The sequence below is a fragment of the Microcebus murinus genome, chromosome 10 (genome assembly GCF_040939455.1).
Source record: "Microcebus murinus isolate Inina chromosome 10, M.murinus_Inina_mat1.0, whole genome shotgun sequence".
Taxonomy (NCBI): domain Eukaryota; kingdom Metazoa; phylum Chordata; class Mammalia; order Primates; family Cheirogaleidae; genus Microcebus; species Microcebus murinus.
In genome coordinates, this window is record NC_134113.1 from 678,419 (window position 1) to 696,606 (window position 18,188).

An 18,188-nucleotide genomic window follows, 5' to 3' on the forward strand; every position below is an offset into this window, starting at 1 on the left:
CGACAGCCGCGGGGGCCGAAGCGCGTGACCGGCGCAGGGGTGGTGAGGCCACACGCGCCCCCCACCCCGCGCCCCCATGGCCCGCTCGGTCCTGCGCCCCAGCCCCCGCCCCCGCTCCAAACGCCGCCTGGGAAAGGACCCCGACCCCAGGCCCAGCCGGAGCGCCAAGGACTGCGGCCCGTTGCGGCCCCCGCGCCCCGCGCCCTCTCCACGCCCCGCGCCCTCTCCGCGCCCCGCGCCCTCTCCGCGCCGCTCCCGTCCCCGCCCCCGTCCCCACCGAAGCCCCGGTCCTCGCATCCGCCTCCCGCCACGCCCCCCCGGGCGCTCCCGGCGCCCCTGGCGGCAGCCCGCGCGCCCGCGCAGCCCCACGCCCCGGGCCGGCCTCCGCGCTGTACGCTCCCCGCCCTGCCGCCCGCGCCGGGGGGCTGCACAATGCTCGCCGCCCGGACCCGTTGCCCCAGGCAACCGCAGGACGCCAGGTGGCGCAGCGAAGGGCGGGGGCGCGGCGCGGGCCACCGGGCCGGTCCCGGGTGAGCACCGCCCCGCGCTCCGAACCCAGGCGCGTCCCGCTCCCATCCCAGACAGAATCCCCTCCCCCACCTGCGCTCTTGGAACGGAGCCTGCAGGCTCAGAACCCCAGAACTGCCCTTTCCACATCCACCCTGCCCCTTTTCTTGGAACTCGGAACCTGTCCCTCCCTGCACTCAGAACCCCAGACCTCCTCTCTATAACCCCAGACCTGCTCTCAGCCAAATCTGTACCCCAGCCCAGACCTGTCCCCAAACCCAGACTTATCCCCAGACCTGTCCCCAAACCCAGACCTGTCCCCAAACCTAGACCTGTCCCCAGCCCAGACCTGTCCCCAAACCCAGACCTGTCCCCAGACCTGTCCCCAAACCCAGACCTGCCCCCAGCCCAGACCTGTCCCCAACCCAGACCTGCCCCCAGCCCAGACCTGTCCCCAAACCCAGACCTGTCTCCAAACCCAGACCTGTCCCCGGCCCAGACCTGTCTCCAAACCCAAACCTGTCCCCAAACCCAGACCTGCCCCCAGCCCAGACCTGCCCCCAGCCCAGACCTGTCCCCAAACCCAGACCTGCCCCCAACCCAGACCTGTCCCCAAACCCAGACCTGTCCCTAAACCCAGACCTGTCCCCAGCCCAGACCTGTCCCCAAACTCAGACCTGCCCCTAGCCCTGACCTGCCCCCAACCCAGACCTGACCCCAAACCCAGATCTGCCCCCAGCCCAGACCTGTCCTCAAACCCAGACCTGCCCCCAGCCCAGACCTGTCCCCAAACCCAGACCTGCCCCCAGCCCAGACCTCTCCCCAAACCCAGAACTGCCCTCAGCCCAGACCTGTCCCCTGCCCAGACCTGTCCCCAACCCAGACCTGCCCCAAACCCAGACCTGTCCCCAAACCCAGAACTGTCCCCAAACCCAACCTGTCCCCAGGCCAGACCTGTCCCCAGCCCAGACCTGTCCCCAAACCCACACCTGTACCCAAACCCACACCTGTCCCTAAACCCAGACCTGCCTCCAGCCCAGACCTGTCCCCAAACCCAGACCTGCCCCCAGCCCAGACATGTCCCCAGCCCAGACCTGTCCCCAAACCCAGACCTGCCCCAAACCCAGACCTGTCCCCAAGCCCAGACCTGTCCTCAAACCCAGACCTGTCCCCAGCCCAGACCTGCCCCCAGCCCAGACCTGCCCCAAACCCAGAACTGTCCCCAAACCCAGAACTGTCTCCAGCCCAGATCTGCCCCCAGCCCAGACCTGTCCCCAAGCCCAGACCTGTCCCCAAACCCAGACCTGTCCCCAAACCCAGACCTGTCCCCAGCCCAGACCTGCCCCAAACCCAGACCTGTCCCCAAACCCAGACCTGTCCCCAAACCCAGGCCTGTCTCCAGCCCAGACCTGCCCTCAGCCCAGACCTGCCCCAAACCCAGAACTGTCCGCAAACCCAGACCTGCCCCAGCCCAGACCTGTCCTCAGCCCAGACCTACCCCCAGCCCTGACCTGTCCCCAGCCCAGACCTGCCCTCAGCCCAGACCTGCCCCCAGCCTAGACCTGTCCCTAAACCCTGACATGCCCCCAGCCCAGACCTGTCCCTAAACCCGGACCTGCCCCCAGCCCAGACCTGTCCCTAAACCCTGTCCTGCCCCCAGCCCAGACCTGCCCCAGCCCAGACCTGTCCCTAAACCCTGACCTGTCCCCAAACCCAGACCTGCCCTCAGCCCAGACCTGCCCCCAGCCCAGACCTGTCCCTAAACCCTGACCTATCCCCAAACCCAGACCTGCCCCCAGCCCAGACCTGCCCCCAGCCCAGACCTACCCCAAACCCAGACCTGTCCTCAGCCCAGACCTGTCCTCAGCCCAGACCTGCCCCCAGCCCAGACCTGTCCTCAAACCCAGACCTGCCCCCAACCCAGACCTGTCCTCAAACCCAGACCTGCTCCCAGCCCAGACCTGTCCCCAGCCCAGACCTGTCCTCAGCCCAGACCTGCCCCCAGCCCAGACCTGTCTCTAAACCCAGACCTGTCCTCAGCCCAGACCTGCCCCCTCCCTGACCTGCCAACATCCCACACCTGTCCCCAGCCCAGACCCCTGTCCTGCTCCCTGGCTTTGCTCCTAACCACTGTCTCCCCCAGGGCCCAGAGGCAGGAAGGCCAAGCCGCTGAAAGCCCGCATGGAGGAGAAGAAGACGCTCTCGTCCGCTTCGTCGGGTGGAGACAAGAGAGAAGAAAACAGTCTGTATTGCCCGTCCCGTCCACTCGCTTAGAGCCAAGTAGTGCTCAGATGGGCTGTCCTCGTGTGGTCAGCTGCAATGAAACACCTTGCATGGGGCGGGGGCCCCGAACTGCCAAGTCTGCAGGACACGGGCACCTTGCCCAGGGCCGTGTCTGGGGTCATGCCCAGGGTCATGTCTGGGGTCATGTCCGGGGCCCTGTCTGGGGTCATGTCCAGGGTCATCTCAGGGGTCATGTCTGGGGCTGTGTCCAAGGTCATATCCAGGGCCGTGTCTGTGGCCGTGCAGGGCGCAAGGCCCCATGGGGTGCTGGGTGTATCTCGGGGGCTCCCACTGATCACCTTCCCAGGGGGGAAGTGGAGAATTCAGTGTGCTGGTGTGAAGGCCCCTGGTGGCCCTGTGGAGAGCCCCAGTGGCTCCTGTCTTAGTGAGTTCCCAGGCTTGCCCTTGGTCAGGCACGGTGTTTATTCCATCAGTAAATCCCACCTGGGAGTAAAATTGCTGGGCTACAGGGTAGGTGTTCATTGAACTCTAGAAGCAGTCACTGGCCAGGTGTGAGAATTCCCATTGCTCCCGTCTGTGCCAGCGGTCAGTGTTGTCCTTGCCCTCTGGGCACCCCGTGGTGTCCGTGGCTGTCTCACTCTGGCTTTAGTCTGCGTTTCCCTGACAGCTGGTGCCGGCCCTTGTCACGTGCTCACGGGCCCCGGCAGCTCCCCTTCTGTGGAGGCCTGTTCCGGGTCTGCCAGCCGTTGTGAGGTTAGGTCGTGGGTCTTGCTGACTTGTAGGGGTTTGTTTAATCTTTCATTTGCTGAGAGAAGTAAAAGGATCCCACTATACCTGTGAGTTTTCTTTGAGCTCTGTCAGCTTATGTTTTTTATATTTTGAAACTATTATTAGGTATATACACATTTGGACTTTTTATATCTTCTTGAGAGCTTGACCTTTTTCATATTATGAAAACGTTCTTCTTTTGTCTTAAGAATGATTTCACTAAATTTTTTTTTTTTTTTTTTTTTTTTGAGACAGAGTCTCACTTTGTTGTCCAGGCTAGAGTGAGTGCCGTGGCGTCAGCCTAGCTCACAGCAACCTCAAACTCCTGGGCTCGAGTGATCCTTCTGCCTCAGCCTCCCGAGTAGCTGGGACTACAGGCATGTGCCACTATGCCCGGCTAATTTTTTATATATATATCAGTTGGCCAATTAATTTCTTTCTGTTTATAGTAGAGACGGGGTCTCGCTCTTGCTCAGGCTGGTTTTGAACTCCTGACCTTGAGCAATCCGCCCGCCTCGGCCTCCCAAGAGCTAGGATTACAGGCGTGAGCCACAGCGCCCGGCCCACACTAAATTTTTTGATTAATATTTTCTGAATAAATATTAGTATGTACCCAGATATTTACCATATATTTACTGTGTAAATATTTTAAATATTTTATTGATTTAATAATATTTTTAAAATTAATTTTAAATTGTTATTTTAAATATTTGAATGTCTAAAAATGACATATTCACATAACCAAACTTTTTCATTCTCAGTAAAATTAACAATAATCCCTTAATAAAATATGATGCCCAGAATATATTCGTATTTCCCTAGTTTTCCCCCAAACAACTTTATAGTTGGTTTGTTCAAATCAGAATCTGATCAAGGGCTGGGTGTAGGGTTTGGTTGTTTTCTCTCTAAATTATCTTTTAATTTGGAATAACCAAGCCAATGTCTGCAAGAGGCAGACGGCTTTCTGCTCTGCAGAGAGTCACCCTCTGGCTTTGCCTGGGTGCTGAGTGTTTCCTCCAGTGGATTCCACCTGTGCTCTGGAGCGGGGGGTGGGAGTCCGGGGGGATGCCAGTGCCACCACTGGACTCGCCAGGACCCGTCCGGGGGTGCTGGTTTCGAACTCCTGGGCTCAAGCGATCCTCCTCCCACTCAGAGATTAATTTTTATTATTCTTCTGCATATATTAAGCCTGATGGACATTAATTTTCATTGGCGATGTTTCTGTGTCTGTTATATGGAGATACAGACTTTTCTGTGTCTATTGTAGGACTTTTCCTTATTCTGTTAATGTGGTTAATTACAAAGATTCACTGGTTTTTTTTTTTTTTTTGAGACAGAGTCTCACTCTGTTGCCCGGACTGGAGTGCCATGGCTTCAGCCTAGCTCACAGCAACCTCAAACTCCTGACCTCAAGCAATCTCCCCGCCTCAGCCTCCCAGAGTGCTAGGATTACAGGCGTGCACCACCATGCCTGGCCAACATTTTAAAATTTTATATATATATATTTTTTTTTATTATTTATTTTATTTTTTATTTATTTATTTATTTTGAGACAGAGTCTCACTTTGTTGCCTAGGCTACAGTGAGTGCCATGGCGTCAGCCTAGCTCACAGCAACCTCAATCTCCTGGGCTCAGGCGATCCTCCTGTCTCTGCCTCCCGAGTATCTGGTACTACAGGCATGTGCCACCATGCCCGGCTAATTTTTTATATATATATTTTTAGTTGTCCAATTAATTTCTTTCTATTTTTAGTTAAGAGACGGGGTCTTGCTCAGGCTGATTTTGAACTCCTGACCTCGAGCAATCCACCTGCCTCAGCCTCCCAGAGTGCTAGGATTACAGGTGTGAGCCACCGCGCCCGGCCTTTTTTTTTTTTTGAGACAGAGTCTCACTCTGTTGCCCGGGCTGGAGTGCCGTGGCGTCAGCCTAGCTCACAGCAACCTCAAACTCTTGACCTCAAGCGATCTGCCTGCCTAAGCCTCCCAGAGTGCTAGGATTATAGTTGTGCACCACCGCGCCCGGCCAACATTTTAAAATTATATATATATATATATTTTTTTTCTTTTTTTTGAGACAGTCTCACTTTGTTGCCCAGGCTAGAGTGAGTGCCATGGCGTCAGCCTAGCTCACAGCAACCTCAATCTCCTGGGCTCAGGTGATCCTCGTGTCTCAGCCTCCCGAGTAGCTGGGCATGTGCCACCATGCCCAGCTAATTTTTTGTATATATATTTTTAGTTGTCCAATTAATTTCTTTCTATTTTTAGTTAAGAGACAGGATCTTGCTCAGGCTGGTTTTGAACTCCTGACCTCGAGCAATCCGCCCGCCTCGGCCTCCCACCGCGCCCGGCCTTTTTTTTTTTTTTTTTTTTTGAGACAGAGTCTGGCTCTGTTGCCCCGGCTGTAGTGCCTTGGCGTCAGCCTAGCTCAGAGCAACCTCAAACTTCTGACCTCCAGTGATATGCCCGCCTCGGCCTCCCAGAGTGCTGGGATTACAGGCGTGCGCCACCTGGCCCAGCAAAAAGCTTGACTTTCAAATCCAACCTTGGAGCTGCCCATCGTGGCTGGGACTGAGCCTTGTCCCCATGGCCAGGCACCAGTGTGCGATCTGGGGCCTGGGGCCTGCGCTGTGACCTGGGCTGGCTCTCGCTGGCCTGGCCTGGCCGGACGCGGGCGGCGTATGGTGCCGGCATCGCCAGCAGGTTCCGGAAGTGGCCACACCTTCCTGCCTGCAGAGAGAGTTATGTGAGAGGAAAGGTTTAGTGGATTCACCTGGGAAGCAGGCATTTCTATAGTAGAGGATATTTTATGTTTTCCATTTCTTCTCGTGTCTATTCTGGTAATTTGTATTTTTCAAGGAATTTTTCCTTTCTTTCTAAATTTCCGATTCATTGCCATAAATTCATAATATCCTCGTATTTTTAAACATCTAAGGAGTTTCCTGTTCTGCTGTTACTTTTTATGTCTTTTCTGTTTCATCAGGCGGTATCATCAATGGATTATTAATTTCACTAGTCTTAAACCTTTGGCTTGACCTTCTCGATTGTATTTTTAACCACTTCGGTGCCCGCGTCGACTATAGTCATCAGCCACAGATGAACCCGAGCGTAGACTTTAGCCGACAGCCAAAAAAAGCTTTTGCTTTTATCTCTGCAGTTGCAGTGTGTACGTTGTGCTAATAAGTTACTACGAATCTGTGACCTTTTAACAGGTCCTTAGTAGGAGTTATTGTAGTTATTTTCCTAAAGCTGCCTGTAAAGTAAAACAAGTTTTCAGGGCTTTAAAGCTTTCCTCATCACACAATAGTGCGGACTGTGAGTGCCGGCTGTGGGCAAGGTTTCTTGGCCAGTGAGTGCCATACCGAAGTGGTTAAGAACACTCATTAATGTCTGCTCTTTTATTTTTCTTGTAATTTCCTTGGGCTTTAAATTTCCTGTTTTCTTTCTAACTTCTTGGGAGAGAGGCTAAATTCATTGTTTTTTAGCCTTTGTTATGTTCTGGTAGATTTATGTACAGCTGAATATTTCTTTATAAACACAGTTTTGAATACAATCCACAAGTTTTAATAGTTGGTATATTAATTGTCATTTAGTAGGGAAAAAAATATATATGTACTTCTTTCCATCTTGATTTCCTCCTTGGCCGAGGGATCCTGCAGAATAAATAGCCTGGCTTGCCGGTCATGTGGATGTTTCCCCCGGGCTGTGTTTGCCTCTTCATCATCTCAGCAGCGCAGAACATTCTCATCCTGACTAAGTCCCATTCACCAATTTTAACTTTTACGGTTGGTGCTCTCTGTGCACCCGTGAGAGATGTTTGCCAAGCCCGAGTTGTACAGTGATCTGGTGGGTTCTTCCAGAAGCTTCTTTGTGTGTTTGCGCTCCCACCAGGGGGCTTTCGCCTTTTGCGTGTGGAGGTGCAGGTGTTCTAGCACCGTCCGTCTAGCCGCTTGATGCCTTCATCTGCTCGGCCAGCCAGGAGGTGTGGCCGTGGGGTCTGGCTGGAACACATGCGTTTCAGGGACATGAGCACAGAGGACATTCAAGCCACCAGACTGGGTAGGACGCCCAGGCGGTGGGCAGAGCAGGGGGACCCCGAGGACTGCTACACTGGGGCCTAGGGCAAGAAGGGGCCGCGGCGGGGGTGGGGGAAACAGGACTGGGGGCACCCGGCCGGCCAAGTGTCCAGTGCTACTGGAGGCAGGACCCAGCAAGCCGCCGAGGCTTTGGCCTGGCCGTGCGTGAGCTCAGCTCCAGCTGGGCCTGTGGCGGATCCCACTGGGTGTGAGGGGGCAGTGGGGGCTCAGGGCCCAGGGAGGGGCTTTCATTTTCATTTTAAGGCGGACACCGTACACTTGGTGTGTGCTTGTGGGGGTCCTTGTGTCCAGGTGGGAGAGGGCCGAGAGGCACAGGCGGTGGGGAGGGTGGTGGAGGCAGGATGGCCACCGGGTCAGAACCGGTGCCTGGGTGGGCGGCTCATCCTCTGGGCAGTGACGCAGAGCCCCATGGGGGCCGTCGGTCCCCAAGGCCGGCGCAGCCAGGGCATGGGCAGGGAGGGGGACCCAGGACGAGGCAGGGGATGCGGGCAGTGGCCACGCTCAGGATGCTCAGTGGGAGGGCAGGTGGCACGCCAGGGCTTTGTGGCCATGTCTCTGCCTGGGGTGCAGGAGTGAGTGTCCCTGCTCAGCGCCAGGCTGTGCCGTCCCCACCTTGACGCCCCGTTTCTCTTCCGCAGAACTGAAACGAGGGATTTCCCAAGACTTGCCTTCTTCCCCCAGACTGGACAAATACAAAATAGCAAGACAATTGACGGAAAAAGCCATCAGGGTAAATGCTCTCCGGGACCCTGGGGGGAGGCGGACACTATTTGAACGTGGGAATTTATTTTGGAGTTTGGGGTGGGTCGGTCTGCACTCGCGGGCGGAGGTGCCCTGTCCTGCCAGCGCCGTCTGGCCCCTCCCACGAGGAGGGGAACACTGCCCGAGCTGCTTCGCGTCTTAGGGGCTCCTCTGCCCCACGCCCCGCCCCGCCCAGGCGGCCAGCGCTGCCCATCCTGCCGGGAGGTTCCAGGTCGGAAACTGGCCGTCTCGGTGCATGGTGTCCCCAGCCCCCGGGGGACACTCCCGTCGCCTGTGTGTGCAGAGGGTTTGCTCCTCAGGGGAGGAGCTCCACCATCACGGGGCGGCCGGCACCCCCAGGGAGACCAGCCACACCCTCGCCGCAGACAAGAGCACGTCCTCTCTCTCTGGGCAGCAGGGGACGGCCTCTGCCCGGAGTGTGGGCATCCGGGTCTGGGGAGACAGGGAAGGTTCCCACGCTCTGTGCACGGGAGCGCTGGCTCCCAGAATGCCGGCCTCAGAAGGGAAGAGCGCCTGACTTGGGGAAAGGCGCATTATCTGTCTGTACAGGGTCAGGGTCAGGGTCAGGGTCAGGGTTAGGGTTAGGGTCAGGGTTAGGGTTAGAGTCAGGGTTAGGGTTAGGGGAGGAGCTCCGGGAAATCCGGTGCACAGGAGTGTCGGGGAAATGTCCTCACTCCCTAAACTGTCTTCTGAGGTCCACGCATATAAAAAGGCATCTGCTGCCGTTGTGCAGGGCTTGAGGGCGGAGGCTGGATGCGCCCAATGGCGCAGGGGAGCTGGTAAGCAGGTTTGCATCCAGGGACCGACTCGGAGGATATGCCCTCCACCCTGGGGCTTCCCTCCAGCCGCCATTCCTTCCCCCACCCCAACTCCTGGCGGCCACTGATGTTTCACACTTTTCTTTTCTTTTCTTTTCTTTTCTTTTCTTTTCTTTTCTTTTCTTTTCTTTTCTTTTCTTTTCTTTTCTTTCTTTCTTTCTGTTTTTTTTTTTTTTTTTGAGACAGAGTCTCACTCTGTTGCCTGGGCTAGAGTGCGGTGGTGTCAGCCTAGCTCACAGCAACCTCAAACTCCTGGGTTCAAGCGATCCTCCTGCCTCAGCCTCCCAACTAGCTGGGACTACAGGCACGCGCCACCATGCCCAGCTAATTTTTTCTATTTTTAGTAGAGACAGGGTCTCGCTCTTGCTCAGGCTGGTCTGGAAAAAAACATGAGTCTTAATTTCTATACTTGAAGAGTTTTTTGCAGTTATATTGTTATATTATGTTCTTATATTGTAGTTATGTTGCACTGGGTTGAGGACAGTGATGTGTATAATGTTGTTCGTTGACATTTGTTTAGACTTGCCTTGTGCCTGACATTGTGTTAACTTCTGTAGAAGCTGGTGCAGAGCGCTGTAGATACAGCCATCAGGGTAAGATCCGTGTGTGTTGTTCAGATCCTCTGTGGTCTTACTGCGTTTTTTTGTCTGCGTATTCCATCATTGGCTGAGAGGGGCATGTTAAAATTCCCTGTTATAATCTTGGATCTGTCTACTTTGCAGTTTCATCCATTGTTGTTTTATGTCTATAGTTGTCTTTTATTTATTTATTTATTTTTGAGACAGAGTCTCACTTTGTTGCCCAGGCTAGAGTGAGTGCCGTGGCATCAGCCTAGCTCACAGCAACCTCAATCTCCTGGGCTCACAGGATCCTCCTGCCTCAGCCTCCCGAGTAGCTGGGACTACAGGCATGCGCCACCGTGCCAGGCTAAATTTTTCTATATATTCGTTGGCCAATTAATTTCTTTCTATTTATAGTAGAGACAGGGTCTCGATCTTGCTCAAGCTGGTCTCGAACTCCTGACCTCGAGCAATCCGCCCTCCTCGCCTCGGCCTCCCAGAGTGCTAGGATTACAGGCGTGAGCCACCGCGCCCGGCCTATAGTCTATAGCTGTCTTAATAGTGCGTACAAATGTATCTCTCTGGTGAACCGAAGCTTTTTAACATCACAGAATGATTTTCTTTCCTTTAGTAATGCTTGTTTGTCCCAAAGGCTGCTTTGTCTCATATCTATACCTTTTCATTTTCTAACCTATCTATGCGCTTTCGCTTTTCACGGTCGCTTGTGAACAGCATAGAGTTAGAGTTAAAAAACCTGGCACTCTGCCTTTTAACCAGAGCGTCTGGTGTGTGCAGGCGTGTCGCTGCCTTGTGTCATCCACCTGGCGTGTCCCATCTGTCCAGTTCTTTCTTCTCCTCTTTTGGGCTGATGACTTTGTTCATTTCAGTCCCTTAGACGTCTTTTTTTTTTTTTTTTTTTTTTTTGAGACAGAGTCTCCCTTTGTTGCCCGGGCTAGAGTGAGTGCCGTGGCGTCAGCCTAGCTCACAGCAACCTCAAACTCCTGGGCTCAAGCGATCCTCCTGCCTCAGCCTCCCGAGTAGCTGGGACTACAGGCATGCGCCACCATGCCCGGCTAAGTTTTTCTATATGTATTTTTAGTTGGCCAATTAATTTCTATTTTTAATGGAGACAGGGCCTCGCTCTTGCTCAGGCTGGTTTTGAACTCCTGACCTTGAGCAATCCACCCGCCTTGGCCTCCCAGAGTACTAGGATTATAGGCGTGGGCCACCACGCCCGGCCAGCACTCTGCCTTTTAACCAGAGCATCTGGCGTGTGTATGACAAACCGCAGGCATGTACAGGCGTCTGCAGGTATGTCGCTACCTTGTTTCATCCACCTGGTGTGTCCCGTTTGTCCAGTTCTTTCTTCTCGTCTTTTGGGCTGATGACTTTGTTCATTTCACTTTCCCTCCCACGTCCCTGAGACGTCTTTTCTCTGGTTTGATGCTTTCCCAGATTCCCACAGGAGTTGTGCTCTGCTGACTTACCAAAGTCAGTCCGTTCTCCCACAGTCCTCAGTTTGACCACAACCGGCTGATGGGAGGGGCGGCGGGAGGTCTCTCCGAGCTTTAGGGCAGGTCTTGGGCCAGTTCCTCGGGGAAGGCGGCTCAGAGACGTCCTCTGACCTCCCGGGTGTCTCCCGCCAGGACTCTGGTCGTCTGTGCCACCAATCACTCTCCCACGGTCTTGGCTGTGCGAGCCGGCACCGCCTGTGGCCGTGCTGTCCCTGTGGGCCGGGGTCTGGGCAGGGCCCCCCGGGGGCTCAGGGGCTCGAGGCTCACGTCTGGCCGGGCTGGGAAGGGGCCACTTCCCCAGAGCCTTCGGAGGGAGATGGAGCCCCCGCGTGCATCTCGACACTAGGGCAGCAGCGACCCGCTGTCTTTTCATTAACTCTGCGTCGGCGTCAGGTGGCCCAGGACTCGACTCTGTCTGCAAAGTCCACGCGTCTGCCCGATGGCGTTGGTGATGGGGATGCACCACCGCTGTCCCCGGTGGACAGACGCGGTCGCAGGCCCGCCACTCCCCAGGGAGGGTGACCCAGGGCCCCCACAGTCCTCTGTGGCTCCACCCGCTCCCCCTCCTGGCCTGGCCCTGGGGCGCCGGCTGCTCCCCTGTGGGGCTGCATCCTTGGCCTTCGCCATGGCCTGGGTGCAGGTCCCAGCCGATCCACGATGGCCTGTGCCCTACAGCCCTGCCTGGGCTGTGTACGGCTCCTCCTCAGCCTCAAACCTTGGGGACCCAGGCTCCCCGACACGGGGGGCGGTCACCCCACAGAGAGGACAGCCACCCGCCTGTCCTCAGATCTGCAGTGCACAGCCGGCCCCGTCCACCTCCCGGTCAGCCCCCCCACACTGGGCCGCGTCTCTGAGAGCTCCCGCTGCCCTGCCCTGCCCTGCCCAGCCCTGCCGCCTGGGCCCCTGTGTGCGAGCATGTGTGTGCACAAGTGTGTGTGGGTGTGCACTGAGTGAGTGTGAGAGTGTGCACGAGTGTGAGTGCGTGTGTGGCTGTGAGTGTGCAAGTGTGTGTGCCTGTGCAAGTGCACAGGTGAGTGTGAGTGTGCGAGAATTGCACATTGTGTGAATATGAGCGTATGCACAAGTACGCAAGTGAATGTGAGTGTGCAAGTGAGTGTGCAAGTACACAGGTGAGTGTGCATTTGTGCATAAGGGTGCACGAGTGTGAGAATCGCACATTGTGTGAGTGTGTGTACAAGTGCACAAGTACATGAGTGAATATGAGTGTGCATATGTGTGCAAGGGTGATGAGCGTGTGAGGGTGTGGATGTGTACAAGTGTGTGTGGCATGTGACTGTGGCGAGTGGTGTGAGTGACCGTGAGTGTGGGTGCAAGTGTGTGTGTGCAAGGGTGTATGAGTGTGTGAGCGTGTGGATATGTGTGAGTGTGAGTGCGTGTGTGGCGTGTGAGTGACCGTGAGTGTGGGTGTGCGTGTGTATGTGTAAGGGTGTGCGTGTGTGCGTGTGTGAGCACCTGCACACACCAGACGAAGTGGACATAGAACCACGCTGTCCCTCTGTGCCACGTCCGGTGCCCCCGGCCTGCACACGGCCCACACGCGTGTGCGCACTTCCTGTTCCCAGTGTTGTTCCCGCCGTGGCACAGCCCCTCCCTCTGCTTAGAAAACCCCTCTCACCGGGGAGCAGTCAACCCGTTTTCCTGTGCCCTGATTCAAACGTGCTGTTGCCGCCTAGGAAAAGAAGATCTTCTCCATCTATGGGCACTACCCGGTGATCCGGGCGGCTCTGCGCAGGAAGGGCTGGGTGGAGAAGAAGTTCCACTTTCTGCCCAAGGCGGCCGTGAGTGCCGAGGACGCAGGGGACAGGGCTGCTGGTACAGTATTTCCTCTGCGCCGGGCGCTGTGCCTGCCACGGTGCGGGGGCCAGCTCGGCGGCGCTGGGTCCCTGCCCAGGCCCCCCAACCTTGGGGCTGTGTGACCCACGTCTCCCGGCCCACCCCCTACCGCCCCCCCGGCCCTGGTCACTGCTCCGGGCCCCACGTCCACACCAGGCCAGGCCTCCTCCTGTCGGGGTCCCCACCGCCCCGCTCCGGCCCCGGCTCCCCGGTGCCGGCTGAGCCCCTGACCCCGTGCACAGCAGCATGTGGCCTTCGCCCTCTGGCCCCACCGAGGCCCTGCCAGCCCTCCTCCCCATCCCGGGTCCTGAGCTCAGAGCCGTTCCCATGCTCACCCCTGGGCTGTCTCCACCGCCCCGCGCCCCGGAGTGCCGAGCAGGGGACGCCCACTGGTGACATGGGTCCCTGCCCCCCGAGGGCGGCCTCGCCTGGCGAGACGTCCCGAGGGGCCGGCCAGTGGGGCCGTTCTGCCCGCAGAGAGACAGCGGCCGCCGCAGGGCCTGGCCATGGCCGGGTGCCCAGCCCCTCCTGCGTCTCATTTGCAGGTAACGAGTGGGAAGTCAGAGAACATCAAGAGATGGCCTTGGACAGAGCAGACATCCACGAAGTGATGGTACGTTCCCGAAGGCGTGAGCCGCCGCCCCCCCCCCAGGCGTCTCACGCCGCCCCCGCCTGGGTGCCCGTGTTGCGGGGGAGGGGTGGCAGCCGGTGGGTGGTGAGGCCAGAGTGACAAGGGGCACCTCGGCTGGGTGGCAGGGCCTGATGGCTCCGGGGTGAGACGCGGCGGCTCGGGCTGGGGTTGGGCAGCCTGGCCACACACTGCGGGACGGGTCCTGGTGACACAGCCACACACCCAGCCCCCCAGGCCCCGCCAGGACTCTGCCCCCAACAATAAAGCGGGCAGGGGGCAGCCAGCCGGGGGTGGGAGACGCCGGCCGCGCGTGCTGTGTGCAGATCGTGGGAAGCGTGCACAGGTCCGTACTGGAAACACGATGGGGACGAGGGCAGAGACTGGCCAAGCCGTGCTGAGTTTTCGGCGTTAATTCCGCACCTCAGAGCAGCGTGTGCGGCCCGTGCAGCAGACACGTGACGGGAAGCAAGGCTGTGGCGTGAGCTCAGGCTCTGGCAGGTTCCACGTGTGGCCCACATGGAGCAGACGCTCCCCCTCGCCAGCGGGGGCCTGGGTCTGGTCGGGGCAGCGGGTGCGGTGCGTGGGCACTCGGCGTCCTCCCGCAGAGAGGGGGCCGGGTCTTTCTGGGGCCTGTTCTCCGAGAAGGGACCTGCTGGCTGACACTGTCCTGGGGCCGGGTTCCAGCAGAGGCGTCTGGGGGAGAGAAACACCCCCGCAGTGACGCTCCACGCCTGCCCCAGCGCGGTGGCGAGCGCGCTGCTCTCTGCACTTTGCGTGTCTAAGAGAACTCACAGCGCACTTCACAGAAGGAGACGTCTGTGTGGAAGCAACGACAGGAGCTGTGGGTTGTAAAGTTTTTGGCAGCGAAAGCAAAAGGCAGACAGAATGTGTCCAAACAACGTGGCTTTATCGAGCGCTCCCGGGCGAGGTTCTCGGGTCCCAAAGGCAGGGGCCCCAGAAGTTGCACCCGTTTGAAAGGGCTGAGGGTTTTTATACTGCCTGAGGTGGGCCAGGGACTTTTGGCGGGAAGAGCTGGGGATTTGCCACTGTGGCCTTTGGCGGTTGGTTATTGAGAAATAGGAGGTATTTGCGGAATCCAGGAACGGAAACTTGGGACTCCAAGGACTGAAACTTTCCTTATCTGGGTGAACATCTCGGTGTGGTTATTCCTTAACTTCACTGGGCCTAACAGTTATTTTTGTGGGCCTTGTGGGCTTCTCCTTTTTCCTTTAGGGAGGGGAGGGGGCACCTGCCACCAGCCTTACAGTGGACGAGTTGATTCAGGTCTGGGTGGCATTGAAGGTGAGATGACTCAAAGTGTGTCCGCTGACTGTTCAGGGATGCAGAACCTCGCGTTCCCGCAGCCCTTTGGGACCACCCTGTTGCTGGTGGCAACGCTGCCAGGATGGCGGGAAGCTGCCCAGGCTGGCTCGAGCAATCGGCACCCACAGACGGAAGCCGAGCTCTGGGGAGGTCCTGGAAGGAGGCACCTGTTCGCTCAGCCTCCGTCCGGAGAGCGGTTCCAGGTCGTTAATGCAGCTGACGAACCTGCAGAGGAAGAATGTGGTGGGAGCCAGACCAGGTTCAGAGGTGCTGAGGAAAAGGCCCCAAGTGAGGAGGAGGAAGAGGACACAGAGAAAGGAGGCCCCGACGGGCACAAATGGACCTGCCCCGGCCCTGAGAGGTGCTGACGTGACTCCTCGGACCTCGACAGTGGTGGGCTTTTTTTTTTCTTTTTGAGACAGAGTCTCACTCTGTTGCCCTGGCTAGGGTGCCGTGGCATCAGCCTAGCTCACAGCAACCTCAAACTCCTGGGCTCAAGCAATCCTCCTGCCTCAGCCTCCCGAGTAGCTGGGACTATAGGCATGCGCCACCACGCCCAGCTAATTTTTTCTATATATTTTTAGTTGGCCAATTAATTTCTATTTTTGGTAGACATGGGGTCTCACGCTTGCTCAGGCTGGTCTCGAACTCCTGACCTCAAGCAATCCTCCTGCCTCGGCCTCCCAGAGTGTTAGGATTACAGGCGTGAGCCACCGCGCCCGGCCCAGCCTGTGAGTTTTGCTTAGAATTTCACACCGAACCCAGCGGGGTCTTACCAGCGGGTGTTGGCAGAGCTGTGTCACATGAAGTCAGAGAGTCCCTTCTCTTTCGAGGGACCAGGAATTATGGGCTGCACGGAGTGCCAGCCAGGCTGGAAAGGCGGACGGAGCGTCACTCTGAAAACCACGAGGAGGCAGGAACAAGGGACGTGGGACAGTTTGTGTTGCCACCAAAACCATTCCCGGTGACGCTCATCTTTTTGCCCCTCCCGGAGTTCCTGGGCACGGAGACCCGGGTCCCCGGGGCCGTCCTCGGCGCAGGCTTTGCCGCCGTGCGTGTGGGCGCATCGCCCGGCTCGGAGCTGCGCTCTGCTGGAGCGGCTACTGAAGAAGGCGACGATGACTGTGGTGAGGAAGGACACGAGGAAGACGGCCCAGACTACGCCCTGAAGAAGGGTTGAGCGTCTGCAGGAGCGGTGTGGTGGCGCCAGCCGCAGTCCTGGCACCGTGGGGCCCAGACGGGGCGATGCTGGGGCTGGAGTTGGCGGCCTCCGCGAGCTGAGCCGGTGGAGCCGCCGCGGTCCAGTGGAAACGCTCGGGCGGGCGCGGGACAGCCTGCTCCCCTGAGAAGGGCGAATCTGCCACCTGACAAGCCGGTGCGAGCTTTTAGCCGTGGCTTGTTTGCTCGTTTTCGTTTTTTGCTGTTTAAAAAGCAAAACACCAGATACGACCTTAGTTCTCACAAGAGAAAAGGAGGATTCTCACGTCGCACGCCGCTTACATCCCATCTCGCTACTCGCGGTTTTATGGCCCACTGGCCTCGAGGACAGGGTCTGTGAGCGCAGGGTGCTGATAGAGACTTTCTTCCTGCCAGTCCAGGTTGGTAAAAAATGAAATCCCGTACTTCCTCTGGACCATCAAGCGGGACGTCGTGGACTACCACAGCCTGGCCGGGGACCAGATGCTGAACCACTACGGGAAGACGGCCGCCTTCACCACCAAGGTGAGCGGGCCGGCTCCCGCCCTTGGTCACGGTCACGCCCCTGGGCGCCACCCCTGCGGTCACTCCCCTGGGCCCCTGCGGTCACTCCCCTAGACCCCTGCAGTCACTCCCCTGGGCCCTGCCCCTGCGGTCACTCCCCTGGGCCCCTGTGGTCACTCCCCTGGGCCCTGCCCCTGAGGTCACTCCCCTGGGCCCCCTGAGGTCACTCCCCTGGACCCCTGCAGTCACTACCCTGGGCCCCTGAGGTTACTCCCCTGGGTCCCCTGAGGTCACTCCCCTGGGTCCCTGAGGTCACTCCCCTGGGTCCCCTGAGGTCACTCCCCTGGGTCCCTGAGGTCACTCCCCTGGGCCCCTGAGGTCACTCCCCTGGGTCCCTGAGGTCACTCCCCTGGGCCCCTGAGGTCACTCCCCTGGGCCCCCTGAGGTCACTCCCCTGGGTCCCTGAGGTCACTCCCCTGGACCCCTGCAGTCACTCCCCTGGGTCCCTGAGGTCACTCCCCTGGGTCCCCTGAGGTCCCTCCCCTGGGCCCCCTGAGGTCACTCCCCTGGGCCCCTGTGGTCACTCCCCTGGGCCCCCTGAGGTCACTCCCCTGGGTCCCCTGAGGTCACTCCCCTGGGTCCCCTGAGGTCACTCCCCTGGGCCCCCTGAGGTCACTCCCCTGGGCCCCCTGAGGTCACTCCCTTGGGTCCCCTGAGGTCACTCCCCTGGGTCCCCTGAGGTCACTCCCTTGGGTCCCCTGAGGTCACTCCCCTGGGTCCCCTGAGGTCACTCCCCTGGGTCCCCTGAGGTCACTCCCTTGGGCCCCCTGCGGTCACTCCCCTGGGCCCCTGAGGTCACTCCCCTGGGTCCCTGTGGTTACTCCCCTGGGCCACTGTGGTCACTCCCCTGGGCCCCCTGTGGTCACTCCTCTGGGCCCCTGAGGTCACTCCCCTGGGTCCCCTGAGGTCCCTCCCCTGGGCCCCCTGCGGTCACTCCCCTGGGCCACTGTGGTCACTCCCCTGGGCCCCCTGTGGTCACTCCCCTGGGCCCCTGAGGTCACTCCCCTGGGTCCCCTGAGGTCACTCCCCTGGGCCCCCTGAGGTCACTCCCCTGGGTCCCCTGAGGTCACTCCCCTGGGTCCCCTGAGGTCACTCCCTTGGGCCCCCTGCGGTCACTCCCCTGGGCCCCTGAGGTCACTCCCCTGGGTCCCTGTGGTTCCCCTGGGCCACTGTGGTCACTCCCCTGGGCCCCCTGTGGTCACTCCTCTGGGCCCCTGAGGTCACTCCCCTGGGCCCCCTGAGGTCACTCCCCTGGGTCCCTGAGGTCACTCCCCTGGGCCACTGTGGTCACTCCCCTGGGCCCCCTGTGGTCACTCCCCTGGGCCCCTGAGGTCACTCCCCTGGGCCCCCTG

The 18,188-nt window shown here is 58.5% G+C and overlaps 1 protein-coding gene across 1 annotated transcript in view; it reads left to right on the forward strand.

Moving 5' to 3' along the window:
- Positions 1 to 2,659: 2,659 nt before the first annotated feature.
- The window catches only part of TTLL8 (tubulin tyrosine ligase like 8), a 38,831-nt gene continuing 23,302 nt past the window's right edge, over positions 2,660 to 18,188 (forward strand). Inside the window, exons 1-5 of the mRNA XM_076006861.1 lie at positions 2,660 to 2,749; positions 8,252 to 8,343; positions 12,962 to 13,100; positions 13,682 to 13,734; positions 16,669 to 16,797. Of these exons, the coding sequence (XP_075862976.1) occupies positions 2,689 to 2,749; positions 8,252 to 8,343; positions 12,962 to 13,100; positions 13,682 to 13,734; positions 16,669 to 16,797 (474 nt within the window). The 5' untranslated portion in view covers positions 2,660 to 2,688. The remainder of the gene's footprint in view (positions 2,750 to 8,251; positions 8,344 to 12,961; positions 13,101 to 13,681; positions 13,735 to 16,668; positions 16,798 to 18,188) is intronic.